General features: G+C 33.2%; 1 protein-coding gene across 1 annotated transcript in view; it reads right to left on the bottom strand.

The window, feature by feature from the left end:
* The window catches only part of SGCZ (sarcoglycan zeta), a 154,036-nt gene that overhangs the window by 32,163 nt on the left and 97,824 nt on the right, over positions 1 to 24,049 (bottom strand). The window contains exons 4-5 of the mRNA XM_042871682.1: positions 17,621 to 17,708; positions 7,905 to 8,027 (exon numbers count right to left, since the gene is read on the bottom strand). Of these exons, the coding sequence (XP_042727616.1) occupies positions 7,905 to 8,027; positions 17,621 to 17,708 (211 nt within the window). The remainder of the gene's footprint in view (positions 1 to 7,904; positions 8,028 to 17,620; positions 17,709 to 24,049) is intronic.

Below are 24,049 nucleotides of genomic sequence, written 5' to 3'. Positions count from 1 at the left end.
TAAACTGATTTAAAGTTCCATTTTGAATTCCGCTTGGTGGGAGTAAGCAAGACGAAGAAAAATAATTTCTTTTATGCTTGCTTTCAGAAAATGAATTTACTGACAAGATTGATTGCTACTGTGATGTTTTGAAATTATGACAGTATCTCGCAATTTTTATTCTAAGTGCTGCATATGCAACTAAATTCCAAGAACTAAGTATATCCAATAATGAAACAAACACACTTCTGATGCATGTCAAAACAGCTTGGATTTCAAATCCTAGCAAGTCAGAACAAAGTAATCATGACCAAAGCATTACCATTAATTATTTACTGAAATTGAAATCACAGTTAAATACAAGAGACATGTACCTTATTCACAGAAGCTTCACAACTGAAAATTCACACATTCGTACATTGGAACAGCTGAACACAACTTTGAAAAAGCGCATTAGCTCTATTATTAGAAACTTCTCTGAGCTTGGTGATAATCTTACACACTATGCTGTCAAAGATTCCTAGATAAGTGGCAGAATCACAGGGGTTGGAAGGGACCACCAGTCCTTCAGTTTCTTCAGCCCTGCTAAAGAAGATTCCCTAACAAGGGGGGTGCACAGAAAAGTGTCCAGGAAGGCTTTGAATTTCTCCTTCCAGAGAAGGAGACTCCATAACCTCTGGATAGCTCATTGCAGTTCTGTCACACTCAAAATAATGAAGTTTTTACCTCATGTATGGAACTTCCTGTGTTCCAGACTGTGCCAATTGCCACTTGTTTTGTTGCTGGGCACTGTTGAAAAGAGCCTAGCCCCATCCACTTGACTCCCACTCATTAGATATTTATAAGCTTTACTTTTGGAGTGACCTACATACTTTTAATTCAAATGTAAATGCTTGTTATATTTTTTTAGCTAAAATGATGGCTTATAATGCTTGTGTCTTGGTGTGCTGAATGTAATGCTGTCAGACACTGTGAAATGTAAACTTGTCATTAGCCACAATGAGGATAGGAATTTAAATTCTCAATGTAGGCTGAAGGCTGCAGGCCATATGTCTGTGGGTGATTTATTTTTTTTCTGGAGTGGCTTCCTATGGGTGAAATTATTCCTAGCTTATAGAGTTTGCTATGTATAAGCTTTGAGACGTATTGCAGAGCAGAAATGATTTGAATCTACATTCTTCATAGGTCTGCCTGCCTACCTGGTTTATAAATAGCTCTACGGGTAACAGTGAAGTCCAGTGTGGTAGAAAGCTGCTAACTTCTCTGAATAAACCTTTGTCAGGTATTCATGCAGTATCTCCTTGTGAATACTTGAATAATGTAATGCAATGTGTCTTATCCAAAGTCAGAAATACAAATTACAGCCTATGTTGGTAACATTTTCCATCTCAGAAGGAAGAAAAATTTTGGGTCACACTGCAGTACTATGCCATGTTTTGAATATTTAAAGTAAAAAATATAAATAAACTCTGAGGGCAGAAAAATGTGCTCATTCAATAACAGAATATTCCCAGTGTCCTATATTTCTGTCTTTGGTTTAAAATTAAGCTAAATTTCTATATTCTTCTTGCTATTTCTACCTAAACTTAGATTTTAAATGATTTCCATGTTTAGTTCATTGACAAAAGTTTTGTAAGTATGATGCATGTCATTTATGTCTATTAAATGCATTAGCTCATAGTGAAAGTTGGGTAAAAATTTCACCTTAGATCAGATAAAACTGAAGAAGCCACTCAGTAGTGGTTTCACACGGGATTCAGAGAAAATTAAATGCAGTTCTGATGTGTTACAGCTCTCGCAGTAAGAGGAACTACTGTGTATTTTTTTTTTATTATTTATTTTTTAAGTCAGATGCTGATATTTTCTGAAACATAAAAGCATTCCTCCTGTTTAGAAGGTGTGACAAACTGAAATCTGAATGAGCTCATCTTCTCAGCTTTTAGCTAGAAAAGTGTAATAGGAATAATCAAGGTATTTTTGGCCTGCAGTATCATTATAGCATAGGTATTTGGAGAAAAATATCCTCTGTTGAACCTAAATCCTACTGTGCTTTGCAGCCTGACCCTTGTCTCCAACAAAAGCATTTTGTTTCCAGGCAGTAATATGTTACAAGCAAGTATTTTAAGAAAAAAGAAGTGAGAATACAGGAGCTCCTTTTAGATTCACCTTTCTCTCCTATGAATAGCTATATCTTAAAAATAGAGATTGGACTGATTGCTGTAATTTAAATGTGTATTTTCAAATCTACCAAAGCCTGAGGGCATGTAAGTGTCAAAAGTTTAGCTCATTTATTTTATAAGAATTAGAATTTTAATACAAAATCAGAATCCAATTATATCCAAAGGATACACTTCCTGTATCAAACCCTTCTGAATGTTTACTGTTTGATTCAAAACAAGTTGGTTTGGACTAAGAATTAGCTCATCTTACTAATAATGGGTTTATTTTCTGCTGGGCTCCAATGCTTCTATAGATCATGGAAACTTTCCTGGTATCATGCCATTGTCTTCTAAAAACTAGAAATGCTTTGAATTATACATCTGAATGCTGGCACAGTCATTCATTGAGGAATGTGAAATATGACTAAGGATATGAAGCAAACATCAGAAATTTTTCCTAAAAATGCTTATTCTTAGATTTGCTACAAAATCTAATAACTTAGTCTTGGTATGAAAGGTTTCACCAGGAAACCAGTTTAAATCTGGAAGTTATAATCAGTCTTTTGATCAACACAGTTCTGTACCAGAGGAGAGCAAATAGTCTCTTCACTGACTTTGAGAGGCTGGTGGCTATGCTCTGAAAGAACAGCTCAAAAAGTTGATAAGCATCTTGAAAACATAAGATCTATTGAAAAAAAATATTGAACAGATGATAGCCCAGAAGGAGAGAAAGGGATACAAATATGTCTTTTCTTATAATGCATGATATCACCACTGCTCTACAAAAAGAGAAAGAAAAAAAAAAGAAGAAAAAAAACCTCTCAATATGGAAGAAAAGCCATTCAGAAAGTACAGGTTATAGAATAATTGACAGGTATTAGACAGATGATTTTCTTCTACCTAAACATCAGAAGAGCATGATTTTGCTAGGATTCTATTTATGTCTTTCTTTATTAATCTTTCCATTCTCTTGTCTGAGTATGCAGTCTCTCTCTACATCTCTGGTTGTAGGGCACAATTATCTTAAGAACTTCCCAGTGGAATGCTGGAGCAAACTGAATATATTTTCCTGGGCTAGCAGGACTACAGAAACTTCTACACATTTTTCTTCTTTCGAGTCTACTCACTTGCAGAGAAACTTCTTTAATTAAGGCTTCTTTCTCTGTGCATACATTTATAGCCCAGTCACTATGTTCCTCAGCATGCTTTTCTGAAACTGTCAAAATTCAAAACCTTCTCCTTGCAAACCAATTGCCATTATGCTTAGATAACTGCAGCCCTCCAACAACCGACATATTTCACCTGCAGGCTGATGTAAGCACATACAGTTTGTAATCTGAACAGACTGGGGACACATTCCATGCTTAACAAGAAGACATAAATGTATCTGTGCAATGTCCTCTATAAGAAATTTATTTATTTAGGTTCACTACTTTTAACCTGCCCACAAAAATTCCAGTTCAGAGATAGCTTGGCACTCACATATACAACCTTGTAATCAACTCCAAGGATGCTTCTCAAGAACAGTGCCCCGAAAAGCTGCTCTGTTGTAATTGGCTAGATTCCTGTAATAGTAATCAGTACTCTTCTGCAGAAAATTCTGGACATTAAGTGATTCCCTGACATCTAAATAAGCTCATCAGAAATCTTATTCACTCAGTACATTTTGAATTACACATTATTTACTCATCATTTGGGAACCACAGAAGCTATATATATATAATGCATTTTTGTTACTGACAAATGCTGATGTAAGAATCCTGGTTCATTCAGAGTTCAAGATCTTGAGAGTCTAGTACATCTATTCAAAGGCTTGTTTTTACTGCAACATCAAATACAGTAATTTTACTATGATCACTTATAACTTGTCTAAGTAAGTGAGATTAAAGTGATTTAGTGCTTCCCTTCATCTCTTGCAACTTCACAATCCACACTCTATTTGTCCTAAATGAGAACATGGCAAATCCAAGATCTTTTCTCCTCTTCATACTACAATTCCTAGTCAGACTCTGAAGGAACTAGATATATATCTGCTGTCATAACAGTGTACATCAAATAAGCATTTATTTTTCTACATTTCAGTACTTGTTATAAATATTTTAATTCTGCTCTGTCAATCTAATTTGTAATTCATATATATTTCTCCATATTTTTGTCATACTATCTTTTATAGCCATAGCCCATATTTCTACTTCAGAATTTCATTTTAACTACTTTGGAAGACTTTACTACATTTCAATTACATGCAGACTCACAGTCCTACACATAATCTTAAAATCAAAACTGAGGTAGTGACACACTCATCTACATGTTAATCCTGGATATTATTAGAACATTATTAGAGTAAAAGTGTGGAAGAACATTCTGGAGTTTCCTTGATACATCAAGGCTCTGATCTTTCTTCCAATGAAGTACATAACTTTGATCAAAGCCATGCTGAACTCCTTATAAATTCTCATGTAATGAAAATACGTGCAGAATATCACAGATTTTTCCCTGACACTACTCTGGTGTAAACGTAGATTTAACCCACATCTGTCCTGTTATTAATGTGAGAATGTTTCCACCAAAACTGAAAAATGTCTCCTACTCTCCTTCCCTCTCTTCCACCCTTCTACATAACTTCACTTCATTTGACAAGGGAGAAGCCTCATAGCAGGTTTTTACACCTCTTCTTTGTGTTTCTCCTACTACCATTACCTATGCTTTATTTAGTGCATCTTATTAAACTGTAACTACATATTTGTTTAAAAAAAAAAAAAAGTCAGAAGACAATCTGTAGTAATGTGCACATACCATGAAAGTTTTTTGTCCTGGTTTTGTCCTGATGTGTTAGTTGTTGCTGAACAGTGCTATATGGAGCCAGGAATGTTTCAGTTTCTTGGTTTTGTGTACTGTCCTGTGAGTAAGTAGGCTGTGGGAGCACAAGAAGATGGGAGGGGACCAGAACAGGAAAGCTGGACTAAACTGGCCAAAGTGATGCCCCATATCATATGACATGTTAAAAAAAAAAAAAAGTGAAAAAAAATATTATACTGCATTATAATAGATTTGTGTTTGTGATGTGTGATAGGACAGTTATTATTGCTTTCTCATACTCATATTTTGTTTTCTCTGCATCGTACAATGTTTATTTTCCTCCTGGAAATCTATTTTCAGTAATTTTAGCTTTAGACTGAAGTAAACAGTAAAGCATTTTACAGCTCATTACAGCTTAATCATTTTGCTAGAAATTAGTAATTCTGATGCAAAAAGCTTTGTAGAGATAGAGAAATTGGGATATAATGGTTTTCAGTGTATGCCTGTCAGAAATGCTCTTCTATCTTATACTCTTCCCTTCCTCCTGTAGGATATTTTTATTGTCTAATAAAATGACATAAGGATTAACATAAACTGGGCCCTAGTGATCTAAAGTATAAAATTTTGAAAATAACCTTTTTATAAGATATTAAGACAACAAGATGATTAACCAGAGATTAGAATCAATGATCCCAACTTCATTATGTTATTTCCAAATAGATACTTAATGATTTCCAAAGGATTTTAAAAAATAAATTACTCTTTCAATTTGCAATTACAAAATACCTTCACATATTTTTCTAAACAAACTGCCATGTAAATTGAAAATTAACAATAAATACTTTGTATTTAATTCTCAGACCTACACAGAATTGCTCAGAAGCTAGTAAATCTTTCAGTGTGGTCTCACGTTGCACCAAGGTAAGTTTATGTGGGTTATCATGAAAAACTTTACTGAAACGGTTGTTAAGCACTGGAATAGGCTCCCCAGGGAAGTGGTTGAGTCAACATCCCTGAATGTGTTTAAAAACCGTTTGGATGTGGTGCTCAGGGACATGATTTAGCAGAGGGTTGTTAGTGGTTTGGTTAGGTTGCGGATGAACTTGATGATCTTTAAGGTCTTTTCCAATCTGAGCAATTCTATGATTCTAGGTAATGGCCATCCTTTTCTATGTGATATCTAATAGCTGACTAAATCTTTCATATATTTCATTTTCTTTATTTTCTATTGTGCAAGTAATTAATGTCAAAGTCAGTGCTTTTTTATTTTTCACCATAGCCACAAAATAAAAACCAAATCTAATAGTAATATTTTTTGTGTGAATTGACAGGCTTATAGTAATCCCCAAATCTCAGATAAGTATACCAAAGCAGCATTAACTTAACCTAGACTTTCCTTTTTTATTATTATTTTTTTTGTGCTTAAAATGAATGTACATACAGCCAGGTATATTGCAAAAGTTAAGAATAAAATCCTGTTCTTTTTACAAGGAGCACTTCTATATGCCATATTGACCATCGCTGAACAAATTTACTTTAGTTCCTCTGCTTTCTAATACCGCTGAAGTCAACAGGTGCTGTCAGTACTCAAACTACTTTGAAGTTAAAATCAGTTGAGCAGTGCACTGTCATTACAACCACAGTACATGATCAGATTTCTTAATGGCAGGAAATCTCATCCTCTGTGCCATATGTTCGACATTTTATTTTGTAACTTATGGTAGACACTTTGAAATCCGCTGTGTCAACTGTATGTTTAAGATTAACTTTCACAGAATTTAAAATTCTGATCGAGCATGAGTCTTGATAGGGTTCCAATGACTATCTTCTTCCTCTCACATTATTCTCATTATTCTCTTACATTTTATTATTAAAACAAAACAAAAGACTTATTTTAAATGTACTAACTATAAAGAATGCCATTGACTCCACAAACACTCATTTATCCTTTTCATAAATACAAATATGGACAATATATACAATTTAGTATTGGATACTGTGGCATCACTAAACTGTCAGCTTGTGAAAGTTTGTTCTTTTTGTTTAGTACTGAAAAAATCCTGTGGCCAGAGAAGATCAACAGAGATCAAAGAAGAGTGAATAAGTACTGGAGCACTGGAACAGGTTGTCACGAGATGCTGTGGAGTTTCCTTCCATGGAGATATTCAAGACCCTGTGTGACCTATTGTAGGGGACCTGCTTTAGCAGAAGGGTTACACTCAATGATCTCTTGAGGTCCCTTCCAACCCCTGCAATTCTGTGATTTTGTGTAAGAAAATTTACCCCCCAAATACTGGCAAGCAACAATCTAATTTATTCTAAGGCTTATAAAGAAAATTCAGTCTCTGTTTGACCCTGGCCTTCCTGAGTGTACTTTTGTCCTATTCCTGGTATTGATTTAAAGTGGAACATTTGCATTTATTTGAAACAAATCTAACTTTTTTCTTTTTTTTTTTTAAGTTAACACATGTCTAATATCAAACGTGTAACTTACCCATATATGTATGCATGTAATGATGACAGTAAAATATCAGTGACAATTTTATTTTTGTTCTGTTGAACAAATGTTGAAGTCAAGACAAGTATTTTGTGTACTACAATTCAGTCAAGACTTCTAAAGTGTAGTAGAGTACATACCCTTAATTCACACATAAGTTGGACCTGGTATTTCAAATACAGAACTATCAAAATCATGATAAAGAACAAAAGCTTTTACCACTGTGAAGCAGCATTACCTAATCAGATGATATAGCAACCACAGAAAAATGCTTTATTAACAGTAACATATAAAACCAAATGTCTTTGTTGAGGGTAATTTTTACCATTTGCTGGTCAAGCAGAGTTAAAATTCAAATCTGCCTTTGTAGGAATTCACCTTTTGAATTCTGCAATATCTTTTGGTCAGTAAGGGAATGAGAAGAGAGGGAGAGGACTAACGTTCATTTAGAAACCTTACAATTAACATACCTGTTACCTTCAGTCTGTCAGCTCCAATGACTATCTCATCTTCATCTGCAGAAAATAATACTTTTCCACCTTCATTTGCCCTTACTTCAAATCTCTTACACTGGGCCTCCACAGCATCAGCCCCTGAAAGGAAAGTGAATGGTTTATCTAAGATATTTTGTAAAAACAAAAGTATTCATCTGTATGCACAGAGTACCATGAACGCATATATGAGGATTTTGTCAAATTGTTTCCTTTCTGTAAGCCTGGTAAACAGTTTTTACTGTAAAGTAATGTTAAATTAATACATAGAGTAACTTTTTCATTATTTTACACCAAGATTAAATTTAAAAGAACTGCGCAAAACATCTATTTCAGTATCGTGTGGAAGATAACACAAGAATTCATGATGTACTCAAACTCTGTGAACTTAATGAAATGTCAGTTCAGACAGTGCTTTCAGAGGTTAGTTCAGCCTGAAGTGCAGCTTCTTTCAAATGGGAAAAGAAAAGGATAAATAAAAGAGGGGGCTACACCATGAAAATCAGATTCTCAGTGCAGAGGATAATGATATTTCTCATTCAGTTCTATTGCAAATTTGAACAGCAGAATAAAAAAAAAAAAGAGTGACAACAAAAAAGGGAGACATCACAATTTATTTCAGATTCTATGACAGAAAAGTGCCAAATGTCTCAAAGCTCAAAAGATCTAAAATAATTATGAAATCAAATAGACCTATGGGATGTACCAAATCTCAAGTGCTTCATAATATATAGGCATTATCTTTATTCTTCATGTTTTGTCTGCTAAATTACTTTTTAAAATTACTTTATTTTATTAATCGGTGAAAGCATACTTTATTCTGAAAGTAGTGTTTTAAAGTGAACAGAATAAAGCATAACTAGCATAAAAAAAAAATTCAAGATTTCAGGAAATAATTATCTATCAATTTTGTCATTAATTCCTAATTAAATTTCAAATGTACACCTGAAACTTATCAGTATAAATGGGTAAAAATTTAGCAGAAGGCATCAGTGACAAAGAAATCCACATTTATTATTTCAGTTTTATTTATCTGGATCATTGGTTTACTTTCATTTTGTCAAATTTTTCAGTTTAATATATAAAAGTACATTATCAAAATATATAAGAAGAAATACAAAAAAATGTGATAGCTAATTTGAGGTGAAGAACTGCAATATCAGGCCTTATTTTGCAAAATCAGCTATTAAAAAAATAATCTTTCTTTAAGAAATACAGGTAGTCCAAACTACCCTTACAAGATGAATTCTAGTTTTTTATGCTTTTTCTTCATGTTGCAATCAGGTATTAACAGTGCATCGCTTAGTGTTGCTTACTGCTGGAAGAGTGGTTAGTATATTCAAGCCACTTGAGAGATTACAAAAATAAAAATTAATACATGTTAACTTAATCTCTTTGATGTGGAACCAGATGTGACTGTTATGAAATGGTTTGGAAAAGTTAAACTGTCTACAGAGTAATCAAAATGGAATTCTGTTTCATTACATTTTCATTTCCCAGTTGAAATAAGAGTAATCAGTTGCACGTGCAGTACAATATTGTTTTATCTTCTCAGCCATAATGCACCTTGCTATGTTTCCAAAAACACTTTACAAATCTACAATTTCTGAATTTCTAATACTAGTACCAACAAAGAGAGAATCATCTCTCTGTATGAAGAAAGCAAACCTTCTAAAATTTTACAGCTCCAACTTGTAGAGCAAACTATCCACTATGCTTATTTTCAGATTATCCAGATGACTGTATCTTTTTTAATAATGAATACATCAGTTCACAGAAACTTGGAAGAAAATCTAAGTTCCAGATTCTTTACTGAAATGTAACTTATATCAAACATTTGACCATCCAAAAAACTTTCAGGCTGCACTGATAAATGGACTTCAAACTGAATATGTAGTCTACTTCTCTATATATTTAATTTGAATTAAGGCAAAACTACACCAAGTTCTCTTGTTGTTTTGTGTCAGGAAGAATTATTTACTTGCTGTTTAAGTTCTATAAAGTTTAATAATTAAATAATTGCAATTCTGCAAAATTTAATTCATTTAAAGCATATAGATGATGTATATTTTATACACATCCATATATCATATATACTGTTATAAACATATGCTTGTTGTGCAATAGACTCATAATTGAAACTATTATTAAACCAGATGCATATGGATACAGGGAGTTATAATACTGTAAATAGCATTAAGACAAATGCAGATAAAATTTCAAGCATAAACTGTGTGAACTGAACTGAAATTCATGTTTTTAAAGTTTTGCTTTTCAAAGTCAATATTACAATTAAAATATAACTTTGAAGATGGAAGCACAAATCCTGGGTAGCATATAATGGTTTCTTTCACTGTACTGTGGGCACGTACAGTCATCACAGCTTTCTACCCAGCTCAGATTTCCCCAACCAGCAGAGGTGAATCTCTTCCCCATAAATTTTGTGGTTATGTATATTTTGCTTGGTGATGCCCTGTATCATGTTTTCTGCTGTGGGCAACCATATAAAGTGTTGCTTTTTTGTTTTTTTTTGTTTTTTGTTTTTGTTTGTTTGTTTTTGTACCCCCCCTCCCCCCCTCAGCAGTTCCCACAGCGTTTATTTCCTTTTCAGTTTTCCATAAAATAATAAAACAAATCTAATGACACTTCTAGGATATGAAGTGGCAGATGTTGGTTCTCTCCACCTCATGATCTACAGACCCATTAGTATACTTAAATGACAAGTAGTATAAATGAAAGCTCACATAAAGTAAAATATGGAGTAAAACAAACAACAGAAGAAAAACAAATCCAAAAAGATCAAATTAAAGAAGATGATTAGCAGATTTCCCTTTCCTTCTTAAAAGATAGGTGAATGTCAGAGACATCACAGCATTCTCTTCCATAACAGAAAACTGCTTTCTCCTTTCTAGAAGCAAAATAGGTAGGAACTTTCAGTGTCAACTGAAACAACTTTAGGATCCCAGATGCCTTGATAACCCATGAAAGACAAGAGCAACAGAACAGCTTCTCCAAATAAATCATCTGTCCTTATATTCACCAATGACAACTCATGAAGTTTTAAAACTGTAAGTTGGAGTAACTTCTTTTAAGGTAAATGCAGTCCTTAGTTTTGATTTGTAAAATACGCTCACTCTGTGTTACTTTGATCTGCAACTGATGTTAGCGATTCAAAGAGAAGTGACTATTCCAGGTGACTAATTAACATCAGATCTATTGAAAGTTTTTAATGGCAGAAAGAAATCTAGAAGAAATTTCTGAATACTTAGCTAATCAACCCTAATCATACAATGCCATCTTTTCATCATTCAGCTGCAACTGCAGTATTTCTCTCCTAAGAATAACCCAAGGAAAATAAAAACCTTTTCAGAGGTATATTAATTTGTTACAGAAATCTCAAAAGTCTATACTATGTATGCATTTAAAAATCCTTTCTGTGTCTGAGATAAGTTTTATCAAGACACCCTGTACATCTAGAGATGGTACAATTAAAAATCTATAATTGGGATAATATAGAATTGGAAATGCCATAGTCTTGTAATAGGTGTAAACTAGGACTTTATACTCTGGGGTTTGTGATTTTCTGTAACAAACATTTCCAAACTTTACCACCTACTACCTACTTATATAAACCTCTTTTGAAGTTAGAAATTGAGGTTAATTTATCATAGATGACTCAGTAAGACATCTGCTAAAAATCTAAGCTGAACAATGACTCCAAGTCTTGAATGAAATTACTCCTCACCCATATTTTTGATAACTCTTTCTGCTAACTCAACATCTTCAACAACAGCAGCATGCTATTGACTTTCTTATTTGAACATCATTTGAACATCATTCATTTATTCATTTTTTATGTTTTTTCAATTAAATTAAAAATGACTTCACATTTATTTGTCCTTTTTTTTTGTTCTTCACCTAAATCATTCCTAGTTAGAATAATATATTTTTACTAATATTATTGAGCTGTCTGAACATCAGGGAAAGTTTAAAAAAAAAAAAGGAGTTAAAATAAAATCTTAATGTCCTGTCAGGGACTTGTTAAAGGGCCAGATGCTGTAGGTAATTTAATAATGCTTAGCACACAGCAGCAGCCTTGTGAATGTCAAGACAAATGCACAGCACATGCTTTTGCAGTTAAATGATATATTAGCAGTTAATACAGCTTAGGACAAATAATTAGTGCCATCTTTTGAAGATATATGCTGTATCCCTCAAAACCTAGATACCAACGAATAATGCCTATTATTTTTTTCTTTGGAGATTTTTCCTTCATAAAAGGAAATTACTTTTTCCTGCTCTGAACATTTGGGTAGTAGTTATGCTTTCTGTATTGGCCAACAGTGCATGGGTAAAAACAGCATGACAGATGGCAATGAATTAATATTTAAACACTAACACTTCTGTACCACCATGCAAACCATTAATGACCTCTTTCTGCTCAAACACTTCTACATTTAATCCAACCACTGCACAGAATTGCCTGTCCACTATTCAGAAAAATATTTTTTTTTCTTTTTTTAAAGACTGAGAATTTAGATATTTGAGGACAAATACAAAATATCATTTTTTTTCCTAATTTTCATCTGGAAATAGTGGAAATATTCACCCTTAGATTTAACATGCAATGAGATAGAATAATGTAATGGTTTTGGCTAGTATAGAGTTAATTTTCTTTTAGATGCTCTTATGATGCTGTGTTTAGGATTTTTATGAAGAGAGTAGTGATAGCACGCCAATATTTAAGTTGCTGCGTAAAAGTGCTGCACAGAGCCAAGGACAACTGCAGAAGAAAAAGTAAAATAAACCTCCTTGCATGTGACTTTAAGGCTATCAAACCTTAGGAACTCATCCTGACTTTGAGAAGGCATCTTTTCCTCCATGTGCTTGGCCTTTTCTTATCAAAACTAGATTACTGAAAGAAAAACACACTGGAGACCAGGTATTTGGTGTTTCAAAAACAGAATATACAAATATCACAAATATTATAAAGATAAATATCAGACTAGTATGAAAATAACTGTGCATGTTTTTCTTTTTGTTTGTCAGTTGCAGATAGCAAACGATATTGTTTTCATTTGATCAGTGCATCTTCAGATACCTACTAACATAATCTGTACTTTGTATACTAGGTAAAAATAGACTTACTGAGCTCAAAGAAAAGAAGTTGAGTCAAAGCACTAATACAGAAAAGTTTTAGTTTCTGAACTCGGTATTTCATCAGGAAAACTATTATTTTTAAGATTTGTGAAGACTGTGTGATTTGTGCTAGTACAGATAGTAGTTTTAAAAAAAAGATCTTTTATGCATACTAGAGAACTTTGCCATTGCTGTTTAGAACCAACAACGAATATGTGCTCTCACCTCAGAAAGTACCAAGCAAAAATTGCACAAAATTTAAATGCTGTCTTACTACAGCTTGCATTTCCATTCCTGGGGAAATGCAGAATTTTTGATGTATCAACTGACATTGTATGCTCTTGTACACAGGAAGGAGCTTTTAGGTTAAGCAATGGCACTGCTTATCAGAGACTATACTATTTGGTATACTTACTATTTGGGCCTAATAAGTAACAGAAAAAAGCTTACCACTCTTTTTATAGCACCTGTTCATCTGAGAGTTCATAAGCAAGATGCAAGATTATATTTAGAATCATAGAATATTTTAAATATTAAATAGCAATGTTGTGTTATGTCTGCACATCCCATATAACTAAGATATGACCAATATTGCTTAAAATAATAATGACTGAATGACTTAAAGCATTCTAAAATATTATGTAAAATATGTGACTTTTTCAAATAGATCTTGTTACTCAAATGCAAATTGAAATACGAGCCATTGGTGATATTGTGTATTTAATACTTCCGTGACTTAATTATGTAATGAAAGTTTTAAAAAAGCATTATTTTCCAATGAGTTAATGCAAAGGTTAGTCACAACAGCCCATGTTGAATATCAAATATACATGAAACTAACTTACAAATGAAACAGATGTAAAAACTGGACAAGTTTTAGCAACTTTCTTTTTTTTTAACTAGTCCATTAACTATTACTACTTTTCAAAGCTGAAGCAAAACAAACAAGGTGGAAGGCTTTATATTATTGCCAGCTGACTTTAACAGAGAAGTGCAGAAAAAAAAAGAGATGAATTTCAGTTAAATAACATGTTAATCTTTAAAAGGCTACTTTGGCAAGACCAATAAAGTGTTGGCAAAAGGGTAGAAGGGCAAGACCAATAAAGTGTTGGCAAAAGGGTAGAAGTTTTGACCAGTTTTCAGAACTTCTTATTTTCCTAATCCCACACTTCAAGACAACTAATTAATGGTAGTAGTTTATCACGATATCTCAGCTAAATCCATTAATAATATAACTAAACATACCTTACGTGAGCTGCACAAAAAACTTTTCATAGCCCAGATGGTTTTTAAGACTTTTCTAGAGGTTAGACAGACAGAAACAGACAAGATCACATTGCCCAGTAAATTATGAGAAGGGATGAGACTCAGATTCCAGCTGGACATTTCAACAGTTTTGAGCAATGTGGCTGGTTTTCTGACTGGTTCTTGGCTTTTCTCACATGCTTTGCCAGGAGGACACTTAAGGCCATATGGCCTCTCAGGCATTACTCATCCTACCACATTCATGGTAATGTCCACAGTAGAAAGAGGTCCTTTACCCTGCGGTAAGTACAAGATAACCAACCTGCACTAGAAAACCACAAATTTACCTCAGTTTTAAAGCTCTAAAAATAACAGATGAGTTACACTTTCGACTCATGATAAATTGTTTATATTCCTATACTTGAAACGTATTGGAATTTAAATGCTATACTTCCTATGCTGGCCATAAACTTTCATAAGAAACACTATAACAGTTATACAATCAAAGTTAATCATCTTAGGCTGTGTCAATTATCTAATTATTCTCTCAATCAACAGGTAACTAGCTGGTAAAACAAGGGAAAACACTAGATAACGGAATTGTTTCTCAGAAAATTAAATAAACAATTCAAAACTAGTAAGCAATAGCAAGCTATACAAATAATTTAGCATAGAAATTAGGAATTCTGTGTTTTCTTAGAATAGAAAAGGAAAAGAGAGAGAATTAATGAACAAATAAAAACATTTGCCAAAATGAGAAGAGTCAGATTAATGAGAAAATCCCTGAAAGGAAAATTTTGAAGGAACTATTTTTTCTTCCTATTTTAGTTGAGGAATACAAATTCAGAAAATCCTGAGAAAGGGATAACTCAATAGCAAACTTTGGGTGATATGTCTCTTTAACAACTATTCATAATCTGATTGCACCACTTTTTTATGAGAGCATTTTTTTAATGTAAAAATAATACAAGTGGATTGTTTAATATATTGTAGATTTTTGAAGATTCACTTTTGTTTCGGGAGTACAGGTAGGCAAATTTCTCTTTAAAGGAAAGAAGAGTGATGACAAAAGATATCTACAATAAAATGGACTGAGGTGTTTACAAAGGGAATATAGGAACTGAAGTGTTTGCAAAAGGAACATCACAGTTATTTCAGTCACTTTGGAAGTGAAGGAGTAGTAGGATTTGCTAAGTGGTAGGGTGTAAGCAAAGCTGGGCACAGGTGACTGGCATATGTAATTTAGATAAGGAGGAAAGGGACTGTTTCTACTTCTAGAAGGTTACACACCTGTTACTTTGAATGCACAATTATTTCTGCCCCAATAACCCACATGATGGAACACAGCAAGTAAACAAGGAAATTTTCTAAAGAAAAAGCAAAACCAAAAAACTTGAATACACAACAGAAATTTTGTGGTAAATGGAAGAGTCACCAAATCTGACTAGTTATTTGAAAAGCTTTATCTTATAACATCAATATAAAATCATCATAAAATCAAGAATTTGCCTGTCTCTTCTCTGCTTTACGCAACAGAAGGTTTTGCAAGGGAGATAGGAACAACATATTTTGAACGTTAGATGCCCATTAATTTCTTTGATTTCCAATAGCAGAATGTTCAGCCTTTAACTGATTGTACTCTGGTAGTTACGTGTGCCTAAACCAACAAATGTTACATTATAAATTTCACAATAAGAAATAACTTTGTATGTATTCAATATTATATGAGGAGTTTATGTAAAAGTAAGAATGTTCATATAGATAAAAATAAAGGCAATACAACCATTATGAGAAAAATAGGAAGATGAGGAATAAAGTCAATACAATATTGTAATTTAGCAAACTCCCCCTTCCCAGACTCTGCACCATCTGCAAACCCATTAAGAAGCTTACAGGTGTTCACTGTAATGACTGTAAAAAAGAACATGCTTTCATCAGGCCTTTTTGATTTTATAATATTATTATCTATTGTGACATCTTTAGATAAAATCACTGTTCATTGTTAGAATCACTCAGCAAGAATGGTGCCAGCAGTAAGAGCATCTTACGTATTTCAGTCAAAGTGACTATCTGCCACAGGCAACTCTTCTCTTCAGCAGTTAGATAAAGTGGAAGGTTTATTAATACAGCTACCAGATGAAATGGGACTGTGTTCCATAAACACACTGGCAAGTACAATATGGCTAGAACAGGTGTTTGCTTAAGTTTCCTCATCTGTATCTGCTAGTTAGCCTGCTTACCTCTGTACACTCATTTGATGTGGTTATTGGGGAAAATCAGTGCAGATGGTATCTTGTTCTACAAGGTTTTTTTGCAACATGAAGCTACAGTTTTCAGCTGAAACAAAAGCTCAATGTAGACCACAACTAGAGTTTAACTTAAAACTTTACCAGTCAGCACGCCCTTGATTTAGGAGGAAAAAGGGTAGATAAACAGAGCTTAACCAAGAAGTGAAGAATAAAATAGAAAAAAAAAAAAAAAAAAAAAAAAAAAAAAAAAAAAAAAAAAAAAAAAAAAAAAAAGGGGATATCTCCTTAAATTTATACATACTTTAGTATGTTACATATTGGTATACATTTCATTGTGTTCCCAGTCAATATGCATTGTTTTATGACTTTGTACTGGTACTTGTACTTACTTGTTACTTGTACTGGTACAAAAATTTTCTTAAACTGTTGAAAGTAATAAAGGCAGGGAATAAATAAATTTAAAGAAGAACCGAAACAAAAATCTACAGGAAACAAAATCTACAGGAAACAAATAATGGATTTTTTATTTTTATTTCATTTGGAATGTTGATTGGGTAATATTTTATACTTTGCAAAATATCAGAGACTGATGACAGGCAGTATGATCACTTTCCATTTATATGTTCTGGTGACTAGGAAAGCATTTGAGTTTCTGTTTTGTTTTTTCCATTCTGATACTTCAAATGATTTTCAATACATGATAGTACAAATATATTGTAAGAATAATGGGAACAAAGCAAATTTCCACTGAAACAATGGAGAAATGACAGAACTTGTAAGAAAATGATGGCTATTTTCCCTTTGAAATTGTTGCTAACTTTTTTGTTTTATTACATCTGTCTAAAAAAACAATCTTTTCTCATTAAGCTATGTTTTAACTACGTATGTCCATTCCTACTTTCTCTTCCTTCAGCTAATGCTAATTATACTTCTATGATCCACTGTTTCTTTTTGGAATATGGTGACAAGATTTTTTCTGATTCCAGTATTTTATCCTCTGTTTTAATTAAGCTATTCATAAATCTAAACTCATATACATAACAGTCAATAAAGAACACTCACCTACTGTCAGTTGTCCAGTTAACTGTCCCATGTGATTTCTCGCATTCACTGTTACATTTCTGTCAGACTGTAAGACCAGTGGGCTATCCTGGGAAACATGTATAAGACAATAAATGAGAGAAAAAAGTATTGAGGTAGAATTAAGTCAGAACTAAGCATGCATGTTGAGAGGGGAGTTCTGTCAAATATAATCATTTTTTTAGAGTTCTAATTTTTGTTAAAATGAATCACAGTAATTCTCTTTTTAAGCCTAAATCCTGAGAGCATAGTATCCCTCGTTTAGGAATCAGAGTTGAACCTAATTTATAAAAACTGGGCTTTAGTTACTGAGGGTAAGACAAAGTCAAAAATTCAAAAACTTTATACAAACCTGTTTTATTATTCTTTTCATATATTCATTACATATAATTTTGAATACTTTTTTAACTACCTCATCAACACTATTAAGCTGTACAACTTAAAGAATTTGGATTGCATTTACCAAAACTTTTCCAAACACAGCCATGAATACCTTTGAATGTAACAAATATCATTATTGCCAAAAAGAAAAAAAAAAAAAAAGAAAAAGAAAAAGAAAAAAAAAGAGTGCACTGCAAGGCAAGGTCATATAACACATTATTTCTTCTCTTACTATTTTTTGAAGGCACTTTTGAAGGCACAAACTTTTTGAGATATGTAGACTTTTTTTTTTCAGCTTTCAATTATATATGTTTGCTCAAACGTAATGTTGTTAACAATTTTTCTTCAATTCTGATTTGTGAAAGTTTTGTTTCAGCCCAAGAAATAAATATTCCAACATAGTAGGGGGCCTAAACTTCTTCAGAATCCACAAAAGCTGCAAGAAAATCAACTCAGCAGCTGATGTAAGAAAAGTATAACCAATACCAGTACGCACCTCTCGGAAACAGCTGAGTAAGTGCCTTAGATAGAAATGATGAGAGGCTAGGAAGATATTTTAGAGGTTTATTACCCAATCCTTCTGTTCTTAGATTTTTCCCTGGACCTTCATTATTGGACATTCTTGTATTTAGCTTATTAGATTAAATTAACTTCTTTTTGTGAGGGTGTGTGACAATAAAAGTTATTCCCATTCTTGAAAGATTTTAAGAAGAAAAAGAAAGGAGTTAAGGAGCCATATAAACAGATTTATTTTTAACTGGATGATGCATTTTCAGTTTGCACTTTGATCTTCTACAGCCTGTAATCTTTTCCTTTTAATCCATGGCTATCCTCTGAAAGTAACACTTTTCCCAGATGTTTTCACAATAATTATGAATCTTAACTGGTACTCAGTGCCCTGGAAAGTCTGAAATTATTCTGAGCTAATTTCTAAGAGCTCAGGTCTGCTTCTTCTCTCACTGGACCCTACGACCACATTCAAGTCCTAATTATCTCTGCATTATGGAATCTGGCAGATGAAATTTGCTATTGGACTTGTCCATATTTCCAGATAAAGTGTTATAATTATCAGTGAGACACTGTCTTCAGTGTGACTGGTTTGAGCTGTGCATGTGATGCAATCAAGGGAGCTTCTGGCAACAAAAGCAGCTGCTTAGAACCTTTTTCTCAACACTTGATTTGATTTCCACTTTCCTTATGGTCCTTTGAAGATCATTAGCTCAGGAAAATTCTGTTCTGGGAAAGGAGGTTGTCTTGGCAGACAGCTGCATGGCCAGAGTATATTTTTAAGGAGCCCTTTTCACTTTTCTATAGTCAGTAGAGGAGAAGAGGCTTTTCACTTAGAATATGTCACTCTTTGCAAGGGAGCGTGCTCTCAAACCTATTTTTGTCTTCTTAGCTGAGGCTTAGGCAATTTACACTTTCAGTGTTAATGATGTGATCTGAGATTAGACCTTACTAAAAGATTTTTCAAGGTAACCTTGCCTCGTAGGTTTTCTTATGCTCAGGCTCCAATTGTAAATAAAGACCTTGGATATCAAATTTTCAAAGACAGGATAATGAAAGTTTAAGTGAACTAAACTTTCCTTCTCTTATTTAAAAGATAAGAAGAGTGATAGAGAAGCTAAGAACTTAAATCTGTATTCCTTACTTCCTATATATCAAATATGTAGCTGCAAGCTTAAAGTGTGAACCAAATAAAATAAGTGTCTAACATATCAATTCAAGTCCAACATTTTATCTCCAGCATGTGCTGCACCACTGTTTCCACAGGAAGTGCCTAAGGAACAGTTTCAAAGTGTTCAAAGATAGACTAGTCAGAGGAGATAACTACTTAGAGAAAACTTTGTTAAAATCACTGAAATTTTAGATCTATAAGAGGACTATACTATGAAATCAGTGTCAGTCATATGAATGCAAATTAACAGATGTCTGCAGCGTTAACATGGTGGATAATTATAGGTCTGAGTCACTAAATCTGCCACTCACTTAACATAAACTTAAGCTTGCACTTTAATGGACATGATGATGAAGATGATCCACAATACGCCTTTCATTCAGGTACTGATACGGATTTAGAAGTTTATCATCATAATTTTTTTTTCCTGGAAATTAGAAATTTAAACCAATGTTTTGATTAATATATAAAAGGACTAAATAAATAAAGATAATTCAGCTCTCCAAATACTGTGAATAAAGAAGATTTGTTCTGAAGACAGATAAACCTTGGAAATTAGTTACTTTCCAGGGTAAAAATGTATAAGAACCATATTGGTATATTAGTAAATCATTTCATGTAGTTAATGAAAAAAGTTCCAAGTAATACAAAGTTAAAAAAAATAGAAAACACACACCAAAAAAGTGCAAAGATAGAATCACAGAATGGCTTGGCTTGGCAGAGACCCTAAAGATCACACTCTCCTTCCATTGGCAGGGACACCTCCCTCTAGATCAGGTTGCTCAAATTTCCACCCAATTTAGCCTTGAACACTTCCATGGATGTGGCATCCAGAGATGCTCTGGGCAGTCTGTGGCAGTCCCTCAACACCTTCTGAGTAAAGAATTTCTTCTTAATATCTTATACCATTTTCTTATAAATTCAGGGTTTTTTTGTAGGTTTTTTTTTTTTTTTTAATTTAAAATCTAATTCTTAAGTGGAAACAATTGTAATTAAAGAAATAATGGATTTAATTTGTCAGTTTTATCCTTTTATCCCTACAGTACTGACCTTCAGCATCACTTTTTAGTTTAGAAGTGTCATGCAAGTATCATTAGTTTCCTTTTATCATTTTATAGAAAACTGGAAAGGAGTTGGACTCTGGAAATTATTTGGTTAAAAAAAAAAAAATAGAAAAATAAGAAAAAAATGAAACCTGAACATTCTTGGTATATATCTACAGTACAAAAGATACAGTGCAGTGCATCATTAAACAAAGTACACATAATAATATGTGGAGAAGAAATTGAATTCTGCTGGTAAGAGATGTTCTTGTTAATTTGTTTCCTTGATCAATATCATTACACTTTCCTGCCTTATAAACGCTCACTGGGTCTCTGACCTCTTATCGGTTGTGTGTATCATCTAGCTTCATGGCACAGAAAACCTGCTAGTTATAGTAATTTAAATAGAATAATATGCAGTCCTCCAGAGAGCCACATGTACTGGTAAAGATGCACAGTGATTTTTGCTATAGCCTCCAGACAAAAATAACCTCCTTGTTTTACTTCCTCATATAATGCACCATGAAATTTTTATTATGGCAGGACTCAGTCATGCATAGAAAAGCTTAGTGATAAAGCAGAAGCAAATATTTAAATAGCAGGGAAAAAAAAGATGTGATGACTTTTCTGGAACTGATTTAAACATCAAACAAAATTTTAAATGTACTTCAAATACAAACATCTCAACTAAAAATAAAACACAACATGCACTGGGAGGAAGTTAATGTGTTAAATGCCTACAGCTTCACTCCTAAGACATTAAGCTTGTGAAACAATGAATAAAATAGTATATTACTGAGTTGCAAAGCCCCCAGAAAGATTTTACTATGACAAATATAGGAAACCAATGCAAGTTTTAAAACCCAAACCCAAAACAGTAAGGGTGGAATGATTATCCATCCATGCAAACTATGATTTCTTGTTTTCTAGGTATATCAGTTATTGAATGGATTTGTGACATTAAGGTAAATCCAACAGTCCATCACATTATTTTAAATGTTGAAAAACAGTATTCCATTTTCTTTTGTGTGGAAGTGTAAACCACATTATTCTGCTATACTGCAATAAGAAAGTATTTATCATGCTTTTTTATTCTCAAGTGCTAGAAATTGAAAGACAGTAGCATTTTACTCCAGGAAGAAGTTGAAGATTTTTTTTAGGAAGAAATGTACAAATCAAAGTATACCCAGACATTTGGAAGTTCTGTCCTGCCATTCTCTATTGAGAGATCATTTCTTTACAGCTTAAATTGTTTTAATTTTCTACTAAATAACTGAGAAACAAAGAAAATCATACTGCAGTCAGTCTGATAACTTGGATATATGTACATGTTTTAGAGGATTTCCAGTTCCTGAGATGTCTATGACTGAAGAAATGGAGTATCACTCTAATTCATTTGATGTATGACAGGAAACATGTCATTTTAAATACAGATACATTATACTACAAAATAAAATGCTATCCACAATCTAAAATGAAAAAAGAATACACCAAACCCTTCCAAATTAAACTAGTCCATTATAAGTTCACCTGATTCTATAGGAAATCTGACATAAATGTGTACACTCCAGCATGGCAGTAGGCTCTGGGTTCCATTTTTGTGGCACTTTTCAATATCCAGCAAAGGACGATATGGAAGCAATATTTCCATCACCACTTTTTATTTCACTGTTATCTCTATGATAGAAAATTTCAAATTTCTTAAGCTTTAGGCTTAAGAAGGATGAACAAACTCTAACAAATTACATAAATAGTAACGGGAATCTGAAATGAATAGTATAGCTAAGGCAAAGAACCAAAAAAAAACTTGCTATCAATAAGAATTGTCAAAAAGTCTATTTAGTGCATATTAAAATTAATAAATTATATATAAATATGACATAAAAGTAAAGCAAAATAAGCCAGCCAGCAATATTTTATTAGAAATTTTATTTTAGATAAATATTACACTTAATATTTTATAGAAAGTTAAGGTGGCTGTAACGTGCGGTGAAATGATGCTACCAGTATTAGAAGCAGCAGGTTCAATAGCAAGTCAGAAATAGTTATCTTTATTTTTTGTTTCTTCACATAGCTATATTAGTTCCTACGATGCTGATATTTCCTGATAAGACTTCCTTCAAGCAGAATCAGTCGCTGTTGGATCTTAATTACCTTGACAATATTTCCAGCACTGCTAGTTCTCTATCCCCATATTAAATAAGCAGAAGAAAATATATTTCAAATGAACTCTGATACACCCTACCAAAAAAAGGGGGAGGGGGGGGAAGGTATATTGAATATTATGGTTATTTCATTGAGCCTTCCACTGAAAGCACCTGTTACTTATTTCATCAATTGTTAGATGCATTCTGGCTTCATTACTGTTTGATGCAAGCACTATCAATTCTATGGGCATTTATCATTGGGCTTTGATCAAGACATCAAAAAAGAAATGAGAATAAGAACAGCAAGGACAGGAATTATGGTCAATTTGCTGATTATCTCTTGTAATATCTATTATGAAAAGTGTACTACTCTACATATTCAGAAAGTTTCTTTATTGAGATAACCAGTGCTGAACACATCAACATCTATGGTAACGGTCTCAGTATGTATTTTATCAGCTGTAAAGCATAACAATTCACTCCAAAGATTTCTTTGCAGCATTAATGTAACATCCGTGGTGTTACTGAGAAAAGTCCCTTTTGGGGGACGCTAGCTATAACAACTACATAACTTTGCACATAGTCTTTGGCTTCAAGCAGGAGAAGATAACTTGTAACTCTTCTGTTTTAAGACAAAACCATGACCTACACTTCCACACAGTCACTCCAGTCTTCTTCCTTACAATTCCCCATCTTCTCACTTAGAAAGAATCAGTTAAGTCCTGTTATTTCCTTATCCTTTTTTCCTGTTCATTAGGCTATCTTGGGTGATGGTACACCTATAGATCCTCTGTTTTCCTCCACCCTTCTCTATTACACACCATTCTTGACTCCATGGCTTGAGCTAAATTTCTGAAAGGAAACAACACGTGCTGACAAGTGTTATTCCCACCTGATGGAAGAGTGTGATTACCTCATATTCATTATCCAGAAAAGAGTAAAATCCACAGTTAAAAAAGATTGCTCTTATAAAAGGGAACTAAGGTGGCTGATACCTATTTAGCTGGCACAGATTATGAAGAGGTTTGCAAGCAGCTAATTAGCAAGACACAATACTCTTTGCTTTTCAGTACTGCAAGATCTTGAATTGAATTATTTGTCAATAAAATATGTAGTCTTTATCAACATATACTGCAAGGAATCAATACAATTTTGAGACTGT

Source organism: Lagopus leucura, unplaced genomic scaffold, assembly GCF_019238085.1.
Source record: "Lagopus leucura isolate 7727_CA_CO unplaced genomic scaffold, USGS_WTPT01 Super-Scaffold_100004, whole genome shotgun sequence".
In the NCBI taxonomy this organism is placed as follows: Eukaryota; Metazoa; Chordata; class Aves; order Galliformes; family Phasianidae; genus Lagopus; species Lagopus leucura.
Note: the sequence above shows the minus strand (reverse complement) of the source record. Positions and strands in the feature narration are given on the sequence as shown.